The 25,469-nt window shown below is 42.5% G+C and overlaps 1 protein-coding gene across 3 annotated transcripts in view; it reads left to right on the top strand.

Annotated features, from left to right (window-relative positions):
- Positions 1 to 5,907: 5,907 nt before the first annotated feature.
- SPNS2 (SPNS lysolipid transporter 2, sphingosine-1-phosphate) overlaps positions 5,908 to 25,469 on the top strand; it is a 122,582-nt gene continuing 103,020 nt past the window's right edge. For all 3 annotated transcript variants that reach the window (XR_011741902.1, XR_011741901.1, XM_065853414.2), the window contains exon 1: positions 5,908 to 6,310. Coding sequence is in view for 1 of the 3 variants with exons in the window: in XM_065853414.2 (XP_065709486.1) it covers positions 6,016 to 6,310 (295 nt within the window). In the remaining 2 variants the exon portion in view is untranslated. The remainder of the gene's footprint in view (positions 6,311 to 25,469) is intronic.

Here is a 25,469-nt window from a genome sequence, read left to right as displayed (position 1 = left end):
TGCAGCACAGTGTGTTGTTGACAGCTCTACTCCTTTATCAAATGATGAGGTAGTATGCTGTCAACACTACTCTTATGTTAAAATTGACTTGAAAATGAAAATATTGCTTACAGAATATTGTGTGGTTTTGCTTCATTATTTATTCATCTTACTTCTACACTCCAATTTATCAAAATTTGTCCTTTTTATTTATGCCCTTTGTATTTTATAGCATTTTTCTCAGTAAATGAATGGCTTCCTAGATTGTTATCATTCTTTAACTTTCCTCTTGACTAATTGGACTCATGATTGTTTCAGCTTTGTGAAACAGTCCCTGTTAAAACACTAAACACTTTACACTGGTCAAGCAGTTACTCACTGGCTCTATTGTCTTCGCATACAAGAAAGATGATCCAAGTGTAAGCATACCTACGTGAGTCACAACTAACATTTAATTATGTGATCAGTTCCCTTTTGTGTTGAAAATGAAGCCCGATTTAAAACTTCTCTGATTAGGACACAAGATTGCTTGAACTAAGAAACAGTAGTTGCTAATATTTTATGGAGTTGCAGATAACTTTTTAACTGGCTGCACAAGTCCCTTTACTCTGCATCTATCTGATATTTTTTTCTCTCCCTCCCATAAAAGATAAGCTTAAGTTCAAATCTACCTGCCCCTTACTCCATGCTACTTCACCTAGGTAGTGGGTTGAGAACTTCCTTCTTCCTCCTTCCTTTTAAGACATTAATGATCTCAGAATAGTTTGGATGTTGTTCTTCAAACTCCTCTTAAAGTCCCTGATCTTGACTACATTCAAGCAGTGATCCCTTCAAAGAATCTCACTAGTACCTGTAACAACCATTAGCTTGGGTAGAAACGGAGCTCAGCTTTCTAATTTTGGAGTAGTGCTTTGGCTTTGAAGAAGGACTTCACCTTCTTTTTTTTCTTTAATGCTCATGGTGTGGAATTTGCTGTGATATATTAATATAAAGAGCTCTTTGACCATGTTCTTGGTCTCCTTATAAGCTGCACAGGGCAATTCACCACAGTAGCAAGCCCTGCATCATCTGTCTTGTTTGATCAAGTGGACCAGTCACCACTGAGGACTTCAGAGCTTGAAACTGTCGAACCACTAAGAATGGTAGCTGGTTCCTGCCATCCTATACACCTAGTTGTCAAATCCTGTGCCATGTAATTGTAGGCAGCCTTTCAGTCCAAGGATGTAATTGTCGTTAGTCCAGAAGAGCGCATCCCAAATATTCCATTATAAACCAAATGGCTTCAGTGTAAATGCTGAAATGGCATGAAAATTACTAAGTGTGAAATAAAATAAACCCCCTCTTCTGAAAGCACAGATTGGCCCTTCAGGTGCTGAGGCTGTAGATGTTTTTTGAACTGCAGACACTTCAGCCCACTTGAAGCATTACAAATTCAAGTTACCATGATGATGTATTAACATAAATCAAATGAGGTTATAAGACTGGGATTGTAATTTTGGGGACAAGGTCTGGGACAATGGATGCTCAGGCCTAACTACAGCTACTGGTATTAAGCTGGAATTTTTGAAGTTGCTCGAGGAAATTTGGTCTTGAAATGAGTTAAGTCAACTTGACTGAGAAAACCATGCAGTTAAAGCTGTGCAATTTCCCCCTGTTCCACTTTGTGTGATCTCATCTTTTATCTGTCCTCATGTGGGCAAAACCAAACAGTGGAACCATTTCTGTTAATGTTGTTTTTGTAAGGATCCCCATCTCATGGCTTGAGCCCTTTTGAATGATGCCAGGAAGTTGTTTATAAGTTGGTAACTGCTGGGTCTGTCCTTATTGTTTTGGGATTCCTCTGCTCCCACACGGACCTGGCAGTCCCTTCCTGAAATGCTGGGGTAGTGCCAGAATGCTATTTCTGTAGCTGTCCATTCCACACTGGATTCTTAAATGCTAGTTTATCAGACCTCAAGTATTTAGCTGTTCTGAGAAGTGGGATGCTAACGACAAATCTGCATGTTATCATCTGCAGAATCTGACTCCTCTAGTGGGAGGAGGCAGTACTTCAGGCTTGACATCCTTCATTCAAACATGGGACAAAACTTGCCAAAAATATGGCATACTACTAATTGTAGTCCCCACTGGGACCTGTGGTGAGACCACAAACTCTGTTTATTTGGAGCATTGAGATTCCTCTGAGTATAATGAAGGTCAATACTTTTGGAGATGGATCACTGCATTCAACAGTCCTGAACATCAAAGGCCATTCACTAAAAAATTGTACAGGACAGCGGTGGTTGTGTGTTTGTGGGTGTTCTGTTGTTGTTTGTGTGTGGTTTTTGTTTTGTTTTTTTTTTCCCCCTCCCAGTTTTGGTTGGTAGGAGATATTACACGCCAGGCAGGCTGGAACACTACAAATGTAACTGAAAAATTCAGGCACTTACGTAAGATTGTAGGGGAGAGTGAGAGCAGCTGCTCATATTGCTGCAAAAGCTAAATGTTTTCATGGAAATACAGCTTCTTCTGCAATTACCATTTCAAGCACTACAGCACAAGTGTTAGAAAGGAACAGGGCCTTGGGATGCCAACTTCTGGTGATGGATTTTTTTTTTTTCACTTTAATTCCTTGCCTCTGCCTCCATCACATTTGTTGAATTCAATGCCACTAAACTTTCAACATTGAGATGAAGCCTAATTTGTGTTCTGAGAGACTTTAAAACTTCTGTGCATCTTGGGGCACTGTTCATATCTCCTCTGCTTAATGAAATTGTTCTGGGGTGACACGTTCTGGCTGTGTTGCTCTGTGCATGCAGCACCCTGCACAAAGCTCTCCTCAGTGAGACATGTCATATATGAGTGTGGAGGGAAAAGGGTGATAACCAGGGTGTTATTCACATCACTGAGCACTGAACATGTCTTAAAGCAGAGTAAGAACTCAGATCTTCAGGGTTGGAACTTAACCCATCTAGCCTGACCATCTATATCACTAAATTACAGCCAGTTCTCTCTGTATGGAGGGTAATAGCTCATGTTTGAGTTCAATAATGCGCTTTCTAGAAAGGCAATCAACCCAGATCCAAGGACATAAAAGGATGGAGAATGTACCCCTTCTTTAGCATTTTGTTCCAGAGGATAATCATGCTGTAATAAATGTGAACCAGATGATTCATTAGGATTTTTCTAACTCCAGCTCTCAGCCATTGTTCTGGTTCTTGCTGTGCCTTTTCCCACTTGATTAGAGCTCTTAGAACTGGTATTTTTCTCCCCGTGATAGAATTTGCACACCGTAATCAAATCGCCTCTCAACAACCTGTAACAGCAAAATCCAGCGATGTCTCTAAGCTTGAGTCTACCCTGTTCTTCCTAAGAGGCAGTAACCAGTGATTTTAGCAGTTGAGTCATATGAATAATCCTGCCAGTAAAGCCAATACCATCACATTTTTTCCAGTTCCCTCTGCTTTTCCTTTACATAAGTCTTATGACACGGATGCCCTGGCACCTGCTCTGTGTGTCTGCGAGCCCCTTCAGCTTGGTCTCGCATTGCTCTGTGTTTAATGGCCATCAGAAACCTGTCCAAACGTTGCAGCATGTATGTTGACCTTTAACAATAAATTGGTATTTGGGCTGGTTTCTGTTGAGGATTTGCTGGATCTAAAGGGATTTGGAGAAGTCACTCCCCAGCCTTTTTAGGCAGTTATTTTAATGTGCAGTAAGCCACCTTGGGTTCAGTGTCAGCTGTGTTTGTGTGCTTGGTATTGCTTGCAAATGAAAAGAAAGAAATTAAATTAAACTTCTGTTTATTAAGAAAACTCTACTTTCTTAGTTGCTTTCAGGGGAACCACTTGATATGTAAAGCTAAGGTCTTTAATTTTGCCTTACCTTTTAATCTTGTTAACATGTTCTGAACACTGTTTTTTGTGTGCAAAGCCCAGGGGTAACCCAAGCAGGGGGGTGGAAAAAAGGAGTGGAATAAACTTTGGAGCAGACCACATGAATTTGAAGGCTCCTGGATAATTTGGCTGGCCTCTGTGGAACTCCTTGAGCCCGTAGCTCAGCTGTGTTTAGTGCCTGATATGTCTAAATTAAAGAATGCACGAGTTTTTGCTTTCACTGCTGACCAAGCTGTGTGGTCTTTGTGAAGCCATTTTACTTTTTAAAAATTATTTTTTAAAAATTTATTTTCTCCCTTCAATTCTACTCTGTTTTTTCTGCCTCTCTGCTATAGAATATTCTGGGTGAGCAGTCACTTGACCACACTAGTGTACACTGCTGATTTTGGAAACTCTGAAATGAGTGGGAATGTGAAGAAGCAGTTTTGTTAGTATAATACGAGCTTTACCATGCAGTCAGTCACATCTGAACTGCAGATGCTGCTATGGAATAAAAAATGATTCCTTATACTTCAACAAGTCAACCAGAGCATTATCCTGTGTTAATCCAGCTACGTTGTTTCTGTTACCGAAACTAGCTCCAGGACATCCGTGCAGAGCTATTCCCAAGGTAAAAACGTCACTTGCCTCTATCTGGGAGTGTTGTGTGTCAGCAGAAACGGTGTTTGTTTCTTTCCTCAACCGTGCATTGCTCAAACAGCCCTGAATCGCACACTGACTCACCAGAAAGCGCCCTTTTCCCCGGCAGCATCCTGGGGGTTCCTTTCGCAGTATCTCACCGGATCGCTGGCGTAGTCCGGCTCTGGTGTCATCGGTGCGGGCTCTTTGCAAAGGGTGTGACAAAGCCAGGTATGCTTGGCACACACACACCACATTGTGCTGTGACTCCTGGTGCCTTAGAGGCAGGTGACAGGGTTTTTGTTTAAACGTGTATCATGGAGACAAAGGCTTTAATCATGGCACAGTTTCGCAGGTAAGATCAACAGAGAGAAATCTGAAATCATAACTTACTGTTCCTGGACAAGCGCACGTGAGCTCTCCAGCAGTCATTTTATTTCTCTGGTTTTTGTTTGCTTTTCTAGTCTTACTACAGGTACGACAGGCTGGAGCCGCTCTGGTTGTGAAGACTTTTATCTCTTTGAAGATGTCTTTTGAAATGAAATTTCTCTTGGCTGTTCTGAGCTCAAAGGTGGAACTTTACAGGGAGCAGGATGAAACCATGTTCAGTGGGGGGAATTATGGAGCAATTTTGCTTCCTTTGAAGACGGGTGTTGTTCCTGAAGCAACTCCTGTGTAATAGGAAAATCATCTGGGGCCAAGCAGGAAGCTGGGAGGTTGGCAGCACATTCCAGTCTGTGCCTCACAACATTGTCCCTTCCCGGGTGGCAGTAGTGACCATAGGTGGTTCTGGTGGTTAAAGTAGACAAGGAGCCTATTTGTATGTATTTGTTGTTAAAATCAGACCTGAGGGTGGGCCTGTGTGGCCTGAGTCGAGTTTGCTGTTGAATAATACAAGCCAGTAGTGGCATTGCCTTGAGTCCTGTTTTGATGTTGTGTTGGTTTATTTTTGTGTGTGTCAGCTAACTCCACAATTCTGCTATTCGATACATTCTAGAATAGAATAAACCTAGATTAAAGGAATTTGAGTCTTAGAGATGTTTAAAGTGAATGAGGAGTGTCAACAGAAACACTTCTAATTCAGGGTTATGTATTCTTATGTATATTGCATGACACAGATGTGCAAATACTACCAGAGCTATTGAAAGATGGGTAAGCTATCTCAGTCATATAGGAAGAAGGTTGAGGATTCTTTTTCAGCATATCCCTTAGTCCCGCCACAGCTGTACGACCGACCGGCTCCCACCCCCCCATCCCCCTGACGCGACGCCCGAGGCGACGCTGCCCCTGGGCCGCGCACGGCGGCCGCTGGGGCGGGGCGCGAACGGCTGCGCGCGGCCGCTGAGGCGGGCCCGGGCGCGCGCGGGGAGGGGCGGAGCCGGCGCCGGGCCCCGCCCCGCCCGGGCAGCTGTCACAGGCGGCGGCGGCGGCGGCCGGTCCCGCAGGCGGGCGCAGGGGCGGCCGCGGGATGCGGCGCTGAGCGCGGAGCGGCCGGTCACTCCGCGCGGGCTCCTGCGCGCCGCGGTTGCCCTCCCCGCAGCCCATGATGTGCCTGGAAAGTGACGGCTCCTCCGGCAGCAGCCCGGGCTGCGGCGGGCGGCTCCGAGCCGGCGATGAGGAGGAGGAGGAAGACGGCGAGCGGGGCTGCTGCGGCCGGGGCGCTGAGGGCGAGGTGCAGACCCTGTCGGGCAGGATGAACCCGCCGGCGGCCGGCAAGCACCCCGAGCGCCCGACCGCCCGCCACAAGGCGCCGAGCCTCGGCCGCGCCCGGGTGGCCGCCGCCGGCATCCTCAGCGTGGGCAACGTGCTCAACTACCTGGACCGGTACACGGTGGCAGGTGAGGGGTCCCTCGGCGGCGCTCCCCGGGAGGGGCGGGCGGCGGCCGCTGTCCCCCGGGCCGGTCCACGGTGCAGCCGCCCCTGTCCCTATCTCTGCCCGCCCGGTGGGGCCGTCCCGGGGGTGGCGGGGACGTTCTGCCGGGCCGGGGCTCCGGTTGGCCGTGCCCGGGCTGAAGCAGGTCGGCAGCGGGGGTGTGTGTGTGGCGGCTACGGCTGGTGCCCATTGTGCGGACCCTCCGGTATTGTCCTCGAGTTTGTCTGAATTTTATTGAAAATAAAAGGAGGTGGCCTTTGTCTGGGCTCGGCGGCGGAGTAAATGTTCGCTGTGTGTTTTCGGGAAGGACTGGCAAAGGCGGAGGTTACTTCATGTGATTGTACGGGCTGGCGGCAGAAGCGTTATCGATCTCAGGAATAGTATGAATGCTGCGGTGGCAGGTGCAGCCGCGCTCAGTTAAATACACTGTGCTGTGAGAGGGAGGAATGCAGTTGCTTTTGCTTCTGTGGGTGAACATCGCACTGAAGCAAATCACCTTTGCTTTGTTTGTGCCGAGTCCCCTCAGCCTGCAAACCCCGGCTGTCCTTCAGATGTCTGCCAAGGAGGGTCCCTTCTCCGCAGAACTCCGGGGAGGTGACAGCAGAGCTGCCTGCTCGCTGCTGCTTGGCTGGCGGTAACGCAGAGGGAGCAGCAAAGGCAGCTGCATTGCACTTTGCAAAGCATCTGTGCTCTGGAGGTAAACCTTTTAAAATCATGCACTGCCTGACAGATGCGTTTTGCCAACTGTACTGCATGAAAACTACGATGTGCCTTAGTGATTTCTACTCTTACGAAGCTCGGAGGTGAAACAAATCTATGTTAGCATGTTTACTGTACAGTCCCTGGAGGGGACTCCTCATTTATTCTTGTCAGGCAATAACAGCAGGGAAGAAGATGATTACCGAACTTTTTCTAATTAGAAATGAAGTAGGCTTGTTGGTATTCAACTGTCTCATGTAATTAAAATATAATACATATTCTGTGTTTGGCAATACTGATAATTTTATCTTCAGAGCTCGTAAAGGGGTTTGTGCATGTATAAATTTTACTCTATGCATATACAGATTTTAATCACTAGTACTCAATGTGGTGTTAAACAAATCATATATTTGTTTATACTGCATTAAAATAATATATGTTTGTAGGGCAGTAATAGAGTACAAGGGACATAAATTTAGTCACTTGTCAGAATAACTTGGCCAGGTTGGCTTTGTTTTGTCTGGGGTAGGGAGACAGGGAGGATTAGAACAAAATTGTCTTTAGACAGGGCTTGCTCCCTCAGGAAATGTAAAGGCCAGTATTAGGAAGTATTGAGTACTCGCTAGTCAGTGTGTAACAGGAGGAAGCTTGACGATCCAAGGTTGATCTATTATTATTGAAGGAAACTGTAGTTTGCTGCCTCACCCTCAAATAGGAGTCTCTCTAGTAGAGAGTGTTACCACAAAGCACTATTTTCCTTTAATGCATGGAAAGTTTCCTTTTCAGGAAGCTACCCCCCTCCTTGTGCATGCTTTTTTTATAATCACTGTCTTGTTCATCTGTTTGCTGTAGTACTTTCAGAAGACTTTTGTCATCTGATTTTTCTGTCTGCAAGAACAGGAGGCATGGGTTGCTGTGGCAAAGGAAGGGAGAAGCGTCTTCATTTATGGGAAGGCTAGAAAGTGCCTGACCAAAGAGATTAAAAATGCCTGTTTACTGTAATGTAGTATTGCCAGTATTTCTAGGATAAGCTCTGTTTTTATGGTGCTCAATATCTGCCCTGTGGAACTTACCTGTTAGCATTCACTAAAGGTTTAAGATCTCAGACATCAGACTTCCCTTTGGTGACAGAATCAAATTTTGCGTGATCTTTTTGTGTTTTGTCAATTGGTATTTGTTTTTCAAGCTGGTGTTTCGTGAAGTGCTAATCCAAAACAAGGAATAATTTAAATCCAGTCAAATAGAAGAGTTGTGGTAATAAAAATGATGTGTTTTGGGCTCAAAACTGACTATATAATAAAGTCTTCTCTAAAAGCAATCTTTGCTTTTATATTTTGGATTTTAGTGGATACCACATGCTTATATGACATGCACTTGCATATGAATCAAGTTAGTGCTTTGAAATATTCAGCTCATGTCTCAAGACAGGTAATAATTAGTGAATACAACTCTTCAGACCTTCAAAGTACATTTCAAATACGAATTGTTGCAGCAACGTAATAAGGGAGTTTAGCACTAGCCATGTTATGGCAGGGGAAGTAGCATCAGAAGTTATAATTTACCTAAGGCCAGTGAACTGTTGTGAGAACTGGAATTAATTTCTGGTTCTAGCTCTATTTGAAACAAGTGTTAAAAGAGCAGCAATACCAATGAAAACTGGTTCCTGAGGATTTGTGTCTCTGGGGTGATCCCTCCTGTGGGTTCTCTGACGTCAAATAGGAGTTGACCTTTGTCATTAACCTTTCTCTTCTTGTCTTATAAGAGTCTCTCCTCTACTGAACCATTTTTGTTTTTAAATCAAAGTGCTGGGAGCTTTGGGACTTCTTCCTGCTGTCAAATTCAGTCAAAAGCAGGTCAGAGGACTCCAGAGCGATTAGTAGGCAGCTGACAGATGGACATATACAAACACAGAATCCAGTTTATGGGCACGATGCTACAAGTACATCTTCCAACTTGGTTGCAACCATTTTGGTCTTCTGGTCACAAATGCAAGTATATAAAAAAAAAAAAAAACAACAAACAACAAAACACAACCCAAGTATATATTAGGGTTGTATATAATAACTATATACAACTATATATTTAGTGTATTTTTAGTCAATAGGAAGAAAAAATCATATATGGAGTTCTTAGTTGCAAATACACTTCCCTGAGTATCTTCTACTGTTTTTCTAAGAACCATATGGAAGGTAGATAACATGCATGCAACCAATGCAAGGGGATCTCAGGTAACAGAAAGAACTAGGCTGACCTCTCCTATGGCACAGCTTGCTCCTTAAAGTAAAAAGCAAATGTTTTTGCATTGCTAAAAAGTAAACAGCAAATGTGGTGTTTCTTGGTGTTTACACTCAGGATACAAAGACATTGCGTATGATGAGTTGTTTGTGGGTAATTTTCTTCCAGGTGCAAGAAACAAGGAAGTAGCTGCCTGTTCCTTGGTTTTGGTTTAATAACTTCACAGTATAGACTAAATGAATTTAGGTTGGCAGATGCCTTTTGTAGCTGGGATGTTCTGTGACAGAACCTGAGTGCAGTTTCTGAGATACAGGGTATATACAGCTTCACACCTAACAATAAATTACATTATGAAACTGGGCCTCTGCAGGGGACTGACCCGCTTCTTATGGTTTAAGAGTTTCTTCCAATACTTTAAAAATACAAAGCCTGCACAGTAATACTGGATCTTTCAATAATGTCCTTTTGTGTACAGAATTGGAAATTTCCAGTGTGTGTGGGGAATGTTACAATGTATGGGTGTTTGGGAGAAGCTGTCCCAAACACAAAGTGGGAGTACCCATACTATGGCTTTTCTAAAGAAAAGATGGAAAACTCCATGCTGAACTTCACTGATGTGAAGAGAAGTGATCCTCTGCAATTGTCTTAATAGGTCTTTGATACTACAGTTGCCTGTGGAAGAAGCGTTCTCTCAAGAGCCATGATATTTTGCTGCTGTTAAGAAAGCAAAGAATAAAGAAAAGGGACAACTAGCAGTAATGAAACTATTGCAGGTTACCTGTGAAACTACAGCATTTCAGCCGTTCAGTGATGCTGGGACATACCTTTGTCCTTAATGAAGTTTGGGGAAAAGTCATCTTACCTTCAGAAGCTTGGAATGTGGTTTCACAATTATGCCATGGATGACCTTTTCCTATGCCTGCTGTTGATGATGAAAATAGTCTTGCTTCATTAGTGTGTCACCTCCGCCTTCTAATTCAGATGCTTCTTCCTGGCATTTCTGTAGTGCCTTTAATTTAAAGGTAACGATTTAATTAAGCTGGAGAACTACACGGCAAAGTAAACGAGTCCTACTATCCCAGTGCAGGAGGGGAAACAGTGTTGTAGAGTGGTGGCGATTTGCCTGTGGCAACGTAGTTAGTGGCAAAATCTTGGCTGGTATTAGTTCATCCTTGAGGTTCTCTGTCCCTGTAACGCAGTATGCTGTGGGTTTTGGTCTGCTGGCTTTGTCCTGTAAATGTCTGTAACTTGCTAATAACCATATTTGTGTTAATTAGCCTCTCGTTACAACATATAGTTGCAAATCAAATACTGTTCTTTGAAGATACGTACATGCAAATGGTTATTGAAAGTTGAAAGTCAAGTTTAAAACCCTGTAGTACAAACTATAACTGAAGGGTTAGGAAAGGTTCAACACTACCACTCAAGTGCAAAGGTATTAAAGAATTTATAAGCCAATACTACTTTTGTGATAGTAATATATTACCTCATAGCATGTTTCATACTGAATGATCTTCTTGTAGTCTGAGATATCATATATTAATATGTAAAGGATTAAAGAGAGTTCCTTATCCCCATTGTAACAAGACTGTGCTTGGTGCTTACAGTTTCAGGGAGGACACCATTAAGTGGCAGTGCAAGCTCTTCATTTTATAGTCTCTTGCTGAGCTAATCTCAACTTAGGACTTCGCTGTGGAAGGAGTGTAATGTTGGAAAATATTAGGAAAGAACACTGACTGAACCCGCTTGAGCCAGCAGTGCTGCTAGCTCACTCACGTGAGAATTTGCAGAAGGGGACAGTGTTTTGGTCAGATGACAGGTACCTGTCACCGGCTCAGAATTCAAGCAGCACTGCATGGTGAGCAAAAGCTGGAAGGACTGACCCTCCTGCATTTGAGAAGCAGGCGACAGAAAGCACTGTGCAGCGCAAGGACTGGGCAGCCGTGTCTTCTTCTCTTAATGTCGCGTTTTCCCCGTGTGATGGGCTTTAATTGCATAGTCAGCTGCTTCCTGTTTGCCGGTTCTTACGCGAGTTGGCACGGTTTGTTGCAGAGTATTTTACATTTCAAGTGAAGTCTTATTATGTTTAATCATAGTCTTTTTCTTCCTTCTGATGTAGCTTTGCCAGATAGTAACTATCTTTGTTATTATGTCTAGATTTTCCTGTTTGACTCTGAGATCCTCTTTCATGCATGTTGATTAATTTTATCCCCAAAGCATCCAAGTCATCACAGTCGGTGAACATGGCTTTTATTACATGGAGTTAAGATCCTCATAAATATTGAGTGTTTTCTTAGGAATAATGTGATGATCTTACTGGTCCCTTCATCTCTGAGACTGTCAATATCAGAAGTTGTGTGGAAAAGCTTCTCTGCTTAAAAGTGTGGGAATTCTGTAGTCATTCCTTCAGGACTTTTCAAATACCATGCCAAGCTGTAATAGGGTTGAATTCCATCAGTCAGCTTGTTTTTAGTTGCTCCTATTTATTACACATTTATTCTTTATTTCTTCTGGTAGGCGGTACACCAGAAGCAAATAAGCTGCTCATTAGATAGCCTGGTGGGCTACTAAGTTCAATAGATGTTGTTAAAAGCTGGCAACTTTCCCCTAATATGAAATCCTGTAGCTCTTTCTTGGGCTTTCAAGTGCTGAGGAACTTGTGATTGAAAGGTGTCACCTGAGTCAAATAAGGTTTGTACAGGTCTGAAGTTTCCTTATGACTGTTAATAACAGCTCATGGTACCTATTCAGTAGATTCAAGGGGAAAACATCATTTTGTTTTGCAGTTAGAAGTTAGGAAATTCAGAGATCAGAACTCTTGCTGAGTTCCCTGTTTGCAGCATCATCATCATCTCTTTATAGTGTTATAGACTAGGATGTAATTGTGCAGCTTCTACTTAATCAGATAGTGCACCCAAGGTCCTTATGATCTGCATCTATCAAGAGATACCAGAAAGCTGTAGGCCATGGTTGGGAGAGTTTGAAGGAGACAAGAGACAGTACTGGTTAGCGTAGGGGCCCTAGGAGATTAGTAGGTATCACTTATTGGGCAGGCAGCATAGCCAAAGGGTGAGGAGGAATTTGAGGGAAGACAAGGGTTGCTTTCAGCAAGCATTTGCAGACCGCATCTACCAAACGTGATGGGCATCACAGGAGAAAGCATGATGATGGTTTCTGTTGGAAATGGATGATGGAGGATGACACCCTTCTGCTGGTTGAGAGCATTTTCTGGAGATGGACACTGTGGATGCAGGGTGGTGAGTGTTCTAGGAAAAAAAATCCATGTTCAAAATGAGTCCTATGGAGGACCTGTGAAGTGCCTAAGGGACCATGGAAGTTAATGGGAGTTGAGCAAAATGAGGTTGGGCTCAGAGCCAAGAGAGGTGTGAGGTGAACAACCGATGGTTTCCAGAGAAGTTTGGGTACAGAACTTGATGTAGACCTCACCTGCAAATTGCATTTTTGATGAACTGCTCCGAAATTCTTGGTCTCCAAGTAAAGAAGCAAATCTGAAACTGGTACAGGCAAAATAAAATAATAGTAATTGAAACAAACAAAACCCCAAACCAAACAAAAACTACAACCAAAACAAACAGACCCAAGTAAACCAAAACACCAACAGAAACAAACAAAAGCCAACAGAAACAAACCCAACACACATGCACAGAACAAACTCCCCCAAACCACCTCAAACCCTTTCTAAGCTCTAATTACTACAGCCTCCCTTTGAGTTTTGCACTATTAAAATAGTTGACCGCACTATTAAAACAGTTGACAACACTATTCATAGACTGGATGAATTCTTCACTCAGAATTGGCATGCACAGGAGGCATCTCATACACATTTTTTTCCGTTTTTTGACACATCTGTTTTCATTGTTATTTTGTGGGTGTTTCTGTCTTATGTAACCCAGCTATTTCTGTAGGGTTGCAGGGAAGGGAAGTGAAAGGGAGGGAACACCGATTTCCGTGCTTCTGGCTTCACAGCAGTATAAATAATCAGAAAGGTGAGAATGTGAGGGATCCTGGATGCCTAAAGGGTTGTAGAATCCTTTATTTTTGAGGTCATTGCTTTGGAGCTATTGCCAGTCTGGAGTGGCTGAAGGTTTCTTTTGGAAGGCTCTTGGATGAGCTGTTCAGGAGGCTGTGTTGGTCTCTTTCCATGCTTCATGATGTCCTGTGTTTCATGAAAGCCTCCGCTCAAGGCATGGCTGGGAACCACCACTTTATCTCTCAATATAAAAAATGACAGAGAAAAGCAATGAGTTTTTCTATTAGCTGATCTTTCTAGGCTGCAATGAAACCCGTTGTGAAACCAACTTAGCTCTTCCCACCAATTCTGTACTTGTGATCTTGAGGGAATAAATATCTTAGGATCATAGAATACCAGGTTAGATGGGACCACAGGGATCCTCTGGTCCAACCTTCTGTGGCAGAGCTGTTGATCTTCTAGAACTGAAATCATAGAGCAATTTTAGCTGAAGAGAAATACAGAAGAAAAAGTCACCTTTATGCCTTGCCAGACCTAAATTCAGGCTTCAGCAATAAGAATGTACCAGGGTTATGTTGTTGGTGAACAAGATCTCCTACAGACTTTTATTGATTTATTTATTTAAAACACCTTTCCTATGGTTCTGCTGGTGGCCAGCGACTGCAGTGGCTGAGCAGGAGGAGAAGAGGAGGGTTCTCTGCAGAAGAGCTGTAGCTTGGAGCTTGGCTGGCAGAATGAGAGAACCACATGCTGGAATGAAAATCCTTTCAGCCTTGGCTTGTGATGGTGTTTTTTTATTTTAAGGCTGCATTGAACCGAAACTGCAGTAATCCATTTTGCTCCTTGTTCAGCCTTCTGCCAGTAATTATGTAAATAACAAAACACAATTAATTATTTGTTTCCTAGCTTCCCATTTTCTTTATTTGTATTAAAAACATGTCATTATTGTCTTAGACCCTGAACCCTGTGTTCTTGGCAATATGGAAAACAACAGGAGTGAGTGAATGACAGAGTCAACAGGACTTGCGTCTGTGTGAAGCCTGCAGGGCCTGAATTAAACCGACCCAAAGGTTAAGTTTGATTCATGCAGCCGGCCTGTGATTTGAAAAGCTGCTCTCCCTGCGTGTTCTCATTTCAGAGAAGTGATCCTTTGGGAGAGTGTGCCAACAAAGCCGTTCGGATCTGAAAGTGGGGGGATCTTGCCCTGTTGTTGGTTTGCAATTTTCACTTCTTTCTGCCTCTCTCCTCTATATTAATTATTTGTGCCTGTGTTGTGATGATGACCTTGGCTGTTCTGCATTCAGGCTGGTGTATGTAGTTGCTTTAGCCCAGTTCTGCTGCCAGGTGTGCAGTTTGGGAGTTTGCAAACCACTGAGTGCTCTTGCAGTGCACCTGTTCAGTGGGACTTTTCATTTAAAAATGCGAGACCGATAGTATTATTATCTTTTTTCCTCCCCATAAGATTCTAATTTTTCCATTGCCCTTAATATCGGGTGATTTTCTCCAACAGGCTTGCACTTGTAAACTTTACCCCAGTGAGACCCCCCATGGCTTGGCTGTCCTGAGCAGCAGGAGTTAAATAACTTGGTCAGCTACCCAGGCTTTAGTAATGGAGCAGGCTGGTGTAGGAAATGTTGGTTATGGGACACTGAATCAGAGCTGCTCAAGCACTTTGGGGCAGCGACTAATTTTGTGCAGTTCCGGGCCTACTGTCAGTGCTAAATAATAATTAATATAGAATTGCAACATTATTAATAAACGTTGACTTTGTAAGTTAGGAAACTATGCAATAAGGAACAATTATTTCTAATGTACCAGTGTGCCTCATAAAGAGTGGTCATTGCATGTGTTTGTGTGTTAAGTTATTAGAACTCAAATACTGCTGCAGCTATACTGATGTTAAAACATTTATAATAGTCTTGTTATTTCCGTCTAGCATCCAGAAATGCTGACTAACTTTCAGGATAACCATCTTTTATATATTCAGGAAACAAAATACCCAAGGGGCAGTGGTGACTGACAGCTCCAGTGCTCTGATTAGAACTGCAGGTCCTGATCAACTCCGTCTTGGATGTGTTAGTTCCTTCTCTGATGGGGAAGAGAAGGAGAAGGACAAAAAGTAATGTAATGGGATAGTAGTTGCAGTTTTTGAGGAATTTGTAGCTCAGAAGTAGCAAACCAGGACCTGAGTAATAGTGCTTGGAAGGGCAAATATTGATCTTTCCATGATGACCTTCCTATAAGAAGATATGTGCTGAGATTCCTGAGCTTCTAATGATGGATTAAGCTATGGTTTGGGGGAACTAAAATGTGTGTATGTGTTTTATTCCGAACTAATATAAATCCAAGGGAGATTTTTTTTCTTCTAAATGAGAGGAATCCTGGTGGTTTTGTTCCTCTGTGCTTGCATACAGATGGCATAAACAATTACACAATCCCTGATGAAAAACCTTGAGTCACTGGTCAGAACATGAGGTTGTTGGGTGCAAATCCTGGCCCAAGGTTGGGCACAGACCCCATAGCACTCTGCACAGTGACTGTATGTTCTGTCCTTTTGTCCCCAACCACATTTCTTAGCTGTCAATGGAACAGCCAACTTTATTTCCTTTACCTCTGCGTTCATTTAATTTACTTTTTATATGTATGCAGGTGCTGGATGCTCACAGGCAGTTTGCAGCGCATCCCTAGCACGTACTGCTGTGTACTTGCCGGCTCCGTGATGTACTTTGAACTGCACTGAAGTGCCAAAAGAGCAATAAAATTAATGACTTTGCATCTCTTACCTATTTTATTATAGCAGGGTCTTGATAGAACCACTAAACTTTAGGGTCACTTGCTGTTTCCTTCATAAAACATGTATTTTTAGGTAGTCATAATCTGTACCTCTTACATCTTGGCAAATTCCAGCTTGGCATAAGTGGATATTGTTCACAGTTATTTTGTAAGCTTAGATGCGTGACCTGGTTTGGAAGCTCGTGCCCTGTTTTATGTGCTTTAACACTTGGGTAGACCTTTCGCTACTTCAGTAAGTTTTGGGTCGTACTCTGAAGATGCTGGGGTTGGGACCGCTGGAGAGTTGGGGCGTCTTTCCAAACCTGGATGTCTCAAAAGTTACAGATGCAGCAGAGGGAGAACAGCTGTTGCTTTTTGGAGCTTTTTCCTAGTGAAAACCCATGTATGAGTTGCTGCACAGTGCCCTTCCAGAGCTGGTCCATCTCTCATGCTGTTCTTCAGTAAAGCTCTTCCAAGCTAAACCTCTTTTCTGAGTAGGGTTAAAATTACTTTTGTCCTTAAAGGTGTGCTAAGATGCATGTGGTGTTAAGGCACATTTTTGGCAGCTATTCAAGGTGCGGTGGGTGTACTTCGAGTTATTACAAAGCTATGAAAATTCTCAGGTTTTTGGACTGTGGATTGAGAGGGATTGCAACAGTAGCTGAAGAAGAGTGAGGTAAATCACTTTTGCTCTGCATTTCATTGCTCTTGTTAAACTTCTTTTTCTAATTTGGAAGTGACTCAAAATTAGTAATGCTTCTGTAGTCATGTTCAAAAATATATAATGGTATAAATGTCAAACTCTGTACATCATTGCAAGCTTATGTTTGGCTCACAAGTGCACATTTAAATTACTTGCATTGCTGAAAGCCACTTAACAAGAATAAATTAGCAGCAGAGCTAATGTTTGAATAAAAATGCAAGTTATGTGAGTGGCTGGGTAGAGGTTTCTATCTGTAAGCACACGCAGTACAATGTGAATCAGGATTTAACCTTCTTAATATAATATATAGTCAAGTTCTATTATATTATCCCTTCATGTTTTCTGTATGAATAGGAAACATGCTCATCACCATCACTTTTGGCTGGCAAAAGAAACTATTTTTCAGTGCTTCAGTTTCCTTAGATAAAAACAAATACATGAAACTTTTTGCTTGCGCGAGTTTGGCTTCAGTGAAGGAAACTGGTAAGAAGAAAATGTGTTAGCAGCAGCTTTTTCACTGTTTTCAGGGGTTTCTTTTGTTCTGCAGGAGTAAAGTTTGCCTTAAAAAAAAAAATCAATGCCATTGACCTAATATAGAGGATCACTGTTTGCAGCCTCCATTCAAACATGTGGACTCCAGTTGTCTCCACTAGTTTTGACTCATAAAGACAGGAGACCTAAAATACAGGTCTAAGACTCACGGAGAAAGTTTATATTTAAAAAATAGGCTTATAAGTATGGTGTTTCTAAAATATATCTGCTTCTTTATAATTATACACTTTAGATATTAATGCATATAATTTTGAAAGTATAATTTAGACTCCGGTAGGTAGTGTCATGACAATTTTAAGGTAGGTTTTAAAAAAAAGAAGTTGTACCTAAATATCTCAGCAAGAGCAATTTTCATCTTTAGTGATATTCTTGGGCTTAGTCTGGAGGGCCTGATCCTGGACTCCGGTGGGGTTTTGTGTGTGTGTGTGTGTGTGTGTGGTTTTTTAACTTGCTTTTAACCCAGAATACGAACGAGACTGAATGGTTCTGCCTTTTAAAGAAATAGTCCCAGGACTGGAGGGAAGGAGGAGCGCACTTTGGGAACTTTTAGGATAAAAGTTATGGTTAGAAAAGTGTCTCTTTGTAGCTCTTAAAAAGCCAGGTAGTAAAAGATTTGGTAGTAAGCTGCAAAGTGTAGCGCTTGCAAGAGTTCTGGTTGCAGTTGGTCTGTGTGTGTTCACACGCAGGTTCCAGGCTGTCCTGTACATTTCTTTGAACAGATTTGTTCCCCTTTAAATCTGTGATAGTGTCTGTTCAGTCAAAATTGCTATGTGGTGTGTGGTTTGCTGAGAGGAAAGCAACTAAATTTTTTGTCTGCCAAAGATCGTGCCATGTCAGCTGTCTGATCCCCCTGTAATTTTGCTGTGGACCACCACTCAGCACCACTACTGCCCAGCCTGCAGCTGCACGGCCCTTTAAGTTCAGCATGGGTGCTTAGAGGGTCCCCACTCTTCCCTTTTTTCCCTTTTCTTCCCTCCCCCAGGCTCTCAGTTGTGTGTAATCAAATTAAACAGTGGCACCAGCCCCAGTGGAGAAGAGCTCCTCTGTTAGAAAGCTGTCCCTCTAGAATCTGCACACAGATTTCATCATTTGCACCTGCCGCTGCTGGCTGCTGCTGGGACCTGGTGTGCCAGCAGCCTGTGCTGATAAGCGTTCCCTGTTCCTTCTATCTCAATTAATAGCTTTAAGGACACTTAATTCCCTGCCAGTCTTCTAAAGCTTGTCTTTGTCCATAAACACTCTGCATTATATTTTTACAGGGTCCCGTTGAAAAGTGCTTTCAGCGCATGTAATGACAGCAGAAAGGGCAGTGTTAAGAGGTTTCTGTTAAATACATAAAGAAAGGCACCAACCCAAATCACCAGCAACTGGTGTCAAGCGATAACTGTGCAACGATGCAGGGTCATTCAAGACAGCAGCAGTGACTCGTGGAACCCGTCGTAGGTTGGTAAAGCCTCTCTTGCTGTTTCTGTTCAGATCATCTGGGCGTTGTGCTTGCTCTGGGGTGCAGAGCCCATGCAGGACCAGACAGCCCAGCCTCACAGCTGCACTTTGAGGAGGAGCAAAGTGCAAAAGCACACAAGTCCTTCCGTCATGCTTTTCCTTCTCTGATGAACCCCTTGGACTCAAAACAACACTTTTTCAGTGTGGAAATTTGAAACCACTGTCTCCATCAGTACCTACAGGATATTTCTTTATCATGAAATCATCTCATTTAAATATCATTCACTTCAAAGTATTCACTTGTTTCAATCCAGAATTGTTTGATTCCATGCAGACTTTGTATCCATTCACTTTCCATCATTGAAAATCGCTGAGCTGGCATTGTGCAGTGGAGCTTTCTAAGAGCCGGGCTTAGACTAAGCAGCACCCAGAGACATTTGGTTTCCTTTGGGCTTCATTGCTGCATGCCCCTCATTGTGGATCATTTTCATGTGGTGTTTTATTTGGGCAGCGGCTGTTGCACATCCCACTGGTGGGCGTTACAGAGGTGATGGACCCATGGAAGGGTGGATCCCTGTCAGAAATGCAGAATGTTGGTGGAACTGAACAGGGAGCACCCTGCCTTGTTGCTGTTGCACTGCTAAAAACATTAATCACTTTAGCTGCTAAATATCTCCCACTGGTGATCGCTAAATGTAGTTACTTATACACAAGCAAGCTCAAACAATGGAAAGTATATGAAATATGAACCCTTTCTTTGTGCTCGGGTGGGAACATTCATCTTGCTCTGGTGAGGAATGTTCACCTCACATTTCCGAACATTGTATTCAGCAGATGAACCATTTCCTCCTCCTCCTTCAGGTTTTGGTTTCTCCTTTGGAAACTGGTTGAGGGGCTGCGCTTAGATGGACTGTTAGAGTAATTATCAAAATGAGCAGGCGTGGCTGTAAAGATAGTGTCGTGTGATTTTATTGTTACGGGGTGGAGGGGGGTGGAAATTGGCTCAGTTCTTGTTTTGTTTTTCTGCAGTTCAGTCTATTGACATGTAGACAAGCAAGGGTCGCATTGGCAAGGAGTTGCCTTTTGGCTCTAGCAGTGTCCCCAGCTGGACAGAAGAGTGAAGAATGCAAGTGAACCTCAAAATAAGAAAAATTCTATAGCTGGCATCTTCTTATTAAGCAGAATATTTGCAAAGATTATGGAAATGTTGATGTTGCTGCTGAGTTTTGTCTTAGCTGTGCTATTCTGTCACTGGTAAATTGCTGAGAGAAACCTCCTTATACAGGCATGGGCATAATTTCACACGTCCTAAGGTAATGAGAGTAAATTATGGGGAAACTTCGTTCCTAAACAGTTGCTCTCAGTCCAATTTCACGGAAACTTTAACAATACAACAAATACAAAACCTTAAAAAAAAAAAGCCCTTAAAAATAGAGACGAGGTTAAAAGGAGCCTGTGTCTAATTTTGTTAGCATTGTGGTCCTAATTTGTCGCTTCTGGTGCCTTGAATTCCTCAGAAATTGCTGGTTTGTCTGCAGATCTGTAATTCCCACATGCTGTAATTTTGCCCGTAGAAATGTTAGCCACTGGCGGCTCTCCCTTTCCGAGCTGGAATTTTGAATGTTTTAGACTCCTCAGCAGGCTCTTTTTGTGCTTAATCTAGGTGGAGGCACTTGCCTCTCTCTTGTGTGGTGGTAGAAAGCCCGGAGAAGGCGGTGGTGATGAGCAGGGTGCTGGGGGCAGAAGGTGCCGGCTGTGGGTGTAAAGACGGTACTTGGTTTATTGGCTGCAGAGAGAAGTTTCTGCTGTTCGCCAGCAGTGTGACCATCCAGCAGATGGACATGCTGGAGAACCACGTTCTCCTCTTGTAGGACACCTCGAAATGTGAGATCGAGAGCTACTGCAGGAAAAATTCTGAGGTGTTTGCTATGCAAAGTCAAAGAATCTCCCAAATAATCTGCTCTGTAATTCAACTTGGCAAGTGTCAGCTATTCCTGTGAGCCTTTGGCTGGTTTGAAATCGCTAGTGATGTGCTTGGAGTTTCAGCTAGCACCCAGTCTCTACTTTAGGCTATATGCTTGTTATGTTATAAGCTGAAAGAATATATCATTTATTCTAAAGTCTGAAAACTTGACATGCTGAGATGAAAGGAGGGATGGATCTGAGTTGCACTTTAATCTGGCTTTCATCATTTCCATTGGGTTTCATCTTGGTGGTGGGTTGTTGTTGTTGTTGTGGTGTTTAGTTTGTTGTTGTTGTTTTGTTGTTTTTTGTGTATGTGTTTCGTTTTTTTCTTCTAGGAGCCCTGAGAAATTAAACCATGTTCTTTGTTTGCTTTTTACATCAAGTTTATCCTCTGGGCATTTCCTGTTGTGATTGTAACTGTTACTATACTCATAGCCTGAGTATGGATTTCTCAAGAGGACATGACAAGTAAATGCAATTAGCCAAACTAATCAGATCTTCAAGAGCTTGTGATGTAGCCGAACCTGTGGATGGAGGTTGGTCTTGAAGTGCAAAGATACTTTAATCTCTAGATATTTTTACTTTTCCACTCAGCTCTAAAATGAAGTGGAGTTCTGATACTTATTAAAAAAGTAATGGATGCTTCTTAAATCTGAAATACCTGCAGAGGGCTTTTTGGTTATACACTAATTATGTATTATTTTCATTTACAGTTAGGAATTGCAATTAGGGACTCTGTCGTGCTGTGTTCTGTGCAGATGAGTAATGACGATGATTGGGAGAACAGTATGGATCACCTGCCGTACCTTTACTCACTAATTCCTTCACTGACCTTTCCTTCTGTATCATAGGGACCTCTGTTGTTGACAGCTCTCAACCAATAAGGCTGACCATGGTTATCTTTGCTTCTAAACAAATTAATGAGGTTCTACGTTATTTAATACAAAGCAGAAGACTGGGCCTAAGCAGTCCGAGGAGGCATACGTGGAGCAGCAGTAACAGCACTTCATGCAGTCCCTGGTACGGCGAGAGGCAAAACCACGTTCTGTAATTTTATGAAATAAGAGTGTGTAATTTAAGCAAAACTCTATACTTGATAGGCTGCGACCATTTATTTTTCAAACATGCCTTGAGATGGTAGCAGTGGGTTTGTATGAAAAAGTTTGATTGTGGAGAAGGAATGTTTATTTTGGGTTGAAAAGGTTCAGAAAGGAAATGATATTCATATCTTGATCAAAACTGAGTAATGGGAAGTTTATAAAGTAAATAGCTGGGCTGAAGTTTCTTCATGTTAGTGTGAATACAGGGCAGTCGCAGAAGGTTTACACTGTACAACTGAGATAAAGTTTGTACTCATATTTTTCCTGCATGAGAAGGGATAAGTGGAAGAAGGATCAGAGAGCTCAGCCGTGGACACAGCCATGAAGTATTGCTGTTTATGTTACCGCAGAGTTGTAAGGTCCACAAGAGGGGATCCTGTTGCACAAACTACTGTGCTCTTTGATCCTCCCGCATCCCTGCAAGTGGTGCTGGAAGCAGGACAGCAAAGAGCAGGGGCAGGAAGGAGACTTGGTCATGTCAGGGGACTTGAGCAGGAGCACGTGGGAAACGCATGGCGCGTGTTCCAGGGTGACCATCCTGCAGAGCTGGGCACAGCCCCTCCAGCTCTGCCTTCACACCCAGCATACCAGAACTCTTCACAAATAGTCAATACAGTGGTCTGCTAATAATATTAATATCCTGTATTAACATAATATCCTAATGTTGATGATGATGCTAATGTCTGCATTGTGTTTGGAAACTGAGAACAGCAATTAGAAGAAGTCAAACCTGAAATGGCTTCTCAGAAACAAAGGTATCTTTTTGTCTACCTGCTCCAGTTGTTTTCAAGCTGCTAGAAAAACACTGATGCTCCCGTGGCTGCCTCTTGTTTCACAACAGCTTTCCAGCGTGGCAAAGCATCACGCTCCTGCAAATGAATCGGCAGTTAATTTGTGAATGAGTTGCCTTGCATACCTAATTTCCTTTCACACCTCTTGTTTGCAGCTGACGTTAGTGCATATGAAAACATGAAGCTTTCCCTGTGTTATACTGAGAGTGAGCATGTGTGTGCAAGGGAGAACAAACAGAAGGGCTTTGAAGCAAGAATATGATGATGGATGATATTTAAATACCTGTGCTTTGGCAAAAATTGATGATGTAATTCAGAGCACATCCATTAATATGAAGGCCTGGGAGAGGAAATTGATGCAACTCAAAGCACTTTAGGAGGTTCTGGAAGTAGTTTGTATCTAGCTGGAGCAATGGAGCTGAGTATTGGGACGTGCTTCTGCTGAAATAAGATGTGTTGGGTCATTTCGGAAGGCTTACTTGAATATTTGTAGGCAGTTACATTGTTAATTTTGATGTATAATGCAAATAAGTTATTATTTTTGTGCAGGAGAAGGAGGTAAAGTTCTTCATCCAAGATAATAATCTTTACCTGGAAATGGCCCATTTTCCCTAAAATTTCCTGTAAAGATAAGTACTTAAAAATTGTCTAAGCATAAAGTTTATTAGAGAGTATGTAGTAGGGAATCAAGAAATATTTTGCATATGTGTTTGAATAGTTCTTGCAGTATGGCTGCCATTAGGTTTAGATTATTTTGTTGATGGTGTTGCTGAACCATGACAGAAATCTCACTCCAGCTGTGCGTGTGAAGGGTGTAAATACCAGAACTAGCAATTTTCTTCAAGCATTTTCTTTGCATTTGAATGGAGCACCAAAAAAAAAAAGGCATCTGATCTGACAAGCAAACCTGATGATGGCTCTAGGAAAACACTTTTTGTTTTCAAAGCAATTTCTGCAGTTTTTCTCCACTTGTGTATTCCACAGTTTAGCTGAATAGAGCTGTATTATGCCTCCGGGACACAGCAGGATCCTTATGTCTATAGATGTTTTATGCAGTCTTTTCTTTTTGCAGTTTCCTAGGGTGGTGATGCCTGAGGTGAATATTTTCTTTCTCCTCACCCCCCAAAAGTGTGATATTAATAGCAACATAAAACTCGGAAATTATACAAAAAAGAAGGTAGGAGTAGGATGGACTATGTATGTGTTTGACAAATGTCTTTGTCATTTCTAACAACTGCATCTTCGAGCATCTGACAACATCAGTTTTCCCTGAATATCTGAAGTCCTCTGGGCCTTTTGGGCATCAGAAGACAAAGAACAGCAGTTTTGTGACCCCATCTATAAGGAGATGAATTAACAGTGTTCTCTGAATTGCCAGCTCATTTAAAAGTAATTGCAAGAGACTTCTCTCAATCTCTGCCATTTCAGATATCAAGTTGTATTTTCTCACCTGTAGAAGACACTTGATAGGAATGCAGCTTAGGAAAGGAAGAGATTTGAAGTCCTTTCAAGATTGGACAGTGTTACATGCACATTTTTAAATAGTGGCCATATAAAAGTCAAACTGCTGATCATATTCTGGACAGAGGAGGAAACCCCACTGTACTTGGGTTCAATTTTAATGTGTGTGGCGCAGTTCTCATTCCTCAGGGTCAGTTCCGTCACCAAGTGGGAGCAAAATGAGCAGGAGACAAAACCAAAATCAAATCCATTGCATGGGAATTTGAGTTGGTATGAAAGGCAAGTTTCTTAACTGAGGGAGAGGCAGTCTAGATACTCTAGCACCAGGAAAATACAAAGTTAAACTGATTTAGGGAACAATTTTTTCTAAATATATGTATCTTATAGTCCTAGTAAGTATAGCACTTTGGAATTCGGTTATACTTTCCTGTAGAAATGTCTCCTGGTTAAAACAGTGCCTGCAGGAAAGGACAGATGGTAACTCTTCCCCAGCTCACGTAGTGGATAAATGGGTGACTATGATCCTTCTGGCTATTAGCAGTGATATATATTAGGATGCTGCTAATTTTCCACGTGTTTGCTACATGTCTGAGATTCCGTGCAATGCTGCGGCACTACGATAGCTATTAAAAAGCAGTAGATACGTGATAGGCACTTCTCCAGGCGTTTTTGTTCTCTGTCCAGCTTTTCAAGAACAACCAGCTATGTGACAGTTCCTCAAAACTGCATCTGTTTCCTTGCGGATCACCAGGTGCCTTCCCAGGATGCCTGGGGTATTTCAAGCGAGGTGTTAATAAGGCTAATTTCTTAGGCAGATTGGTGTTCTGAATTTATATATGCATTGGCACGTATTATTTTCCTCTCAGTACCTTCTCCATTTCTATACATTTTTAATCCTATGAGGTCTAAGTCTGTGGTTGGGGACTGCAGGAGTCTGATGAAGTATGAACAAGACTTTGAAGGTGATCTGAGTATTTTGTTTCGTATTAATTACTGTTGTTGTAATGAACATGTGGTTGGTACAGTGAGCAGAAGTAGCATGTAGAGCAGTTTTTCCTATTTCTAAGAGAACCTACTGGTTTGTTTCCTTTCCCAAACCACCTGCATTTGATCCTTCCTCACTTCGCTTTCTCTCCAGTGCGAACCAGAGCACAGCGACCCTACAGCTTTGTGGTTTTGCACTAACATCTTTCAACCTGCCACAGACAGAAGAAGAAATTGGATAACATAGATGTAATTCTCTTTTGGTTGATTTCCTTCCTCTCATTGCTGTTGTCATGAACACGTGAAAATTACCTCTAGCGAAACACTTAAGCTGCGATATAATCTGCCAAGGGAATTTGGGCATACAGTACCTGCTTAAAATAACAATAAATTAGACAATTGAATGCCATATTCTCAATGCAGCTTTG

This window comes from Patagioenas fasciata, chromosome 19 (assembly GCF_037038585.1).
Source record: "Patagioenas fasciata isolate bPatFas1 chromosome 19, bPatFas1.hap1, whole genome shotgun sequence".
NCBI lineage: Eukaryota > Metazoa > Chordata > Aves > Columbiformes > Columbidae > Patagioenas > Patagioenas fasciata.
Note: the sequence above shows the minus strand (reverse complement) of the source record. Positions and strands in the feature narration are given on the sequence as shown.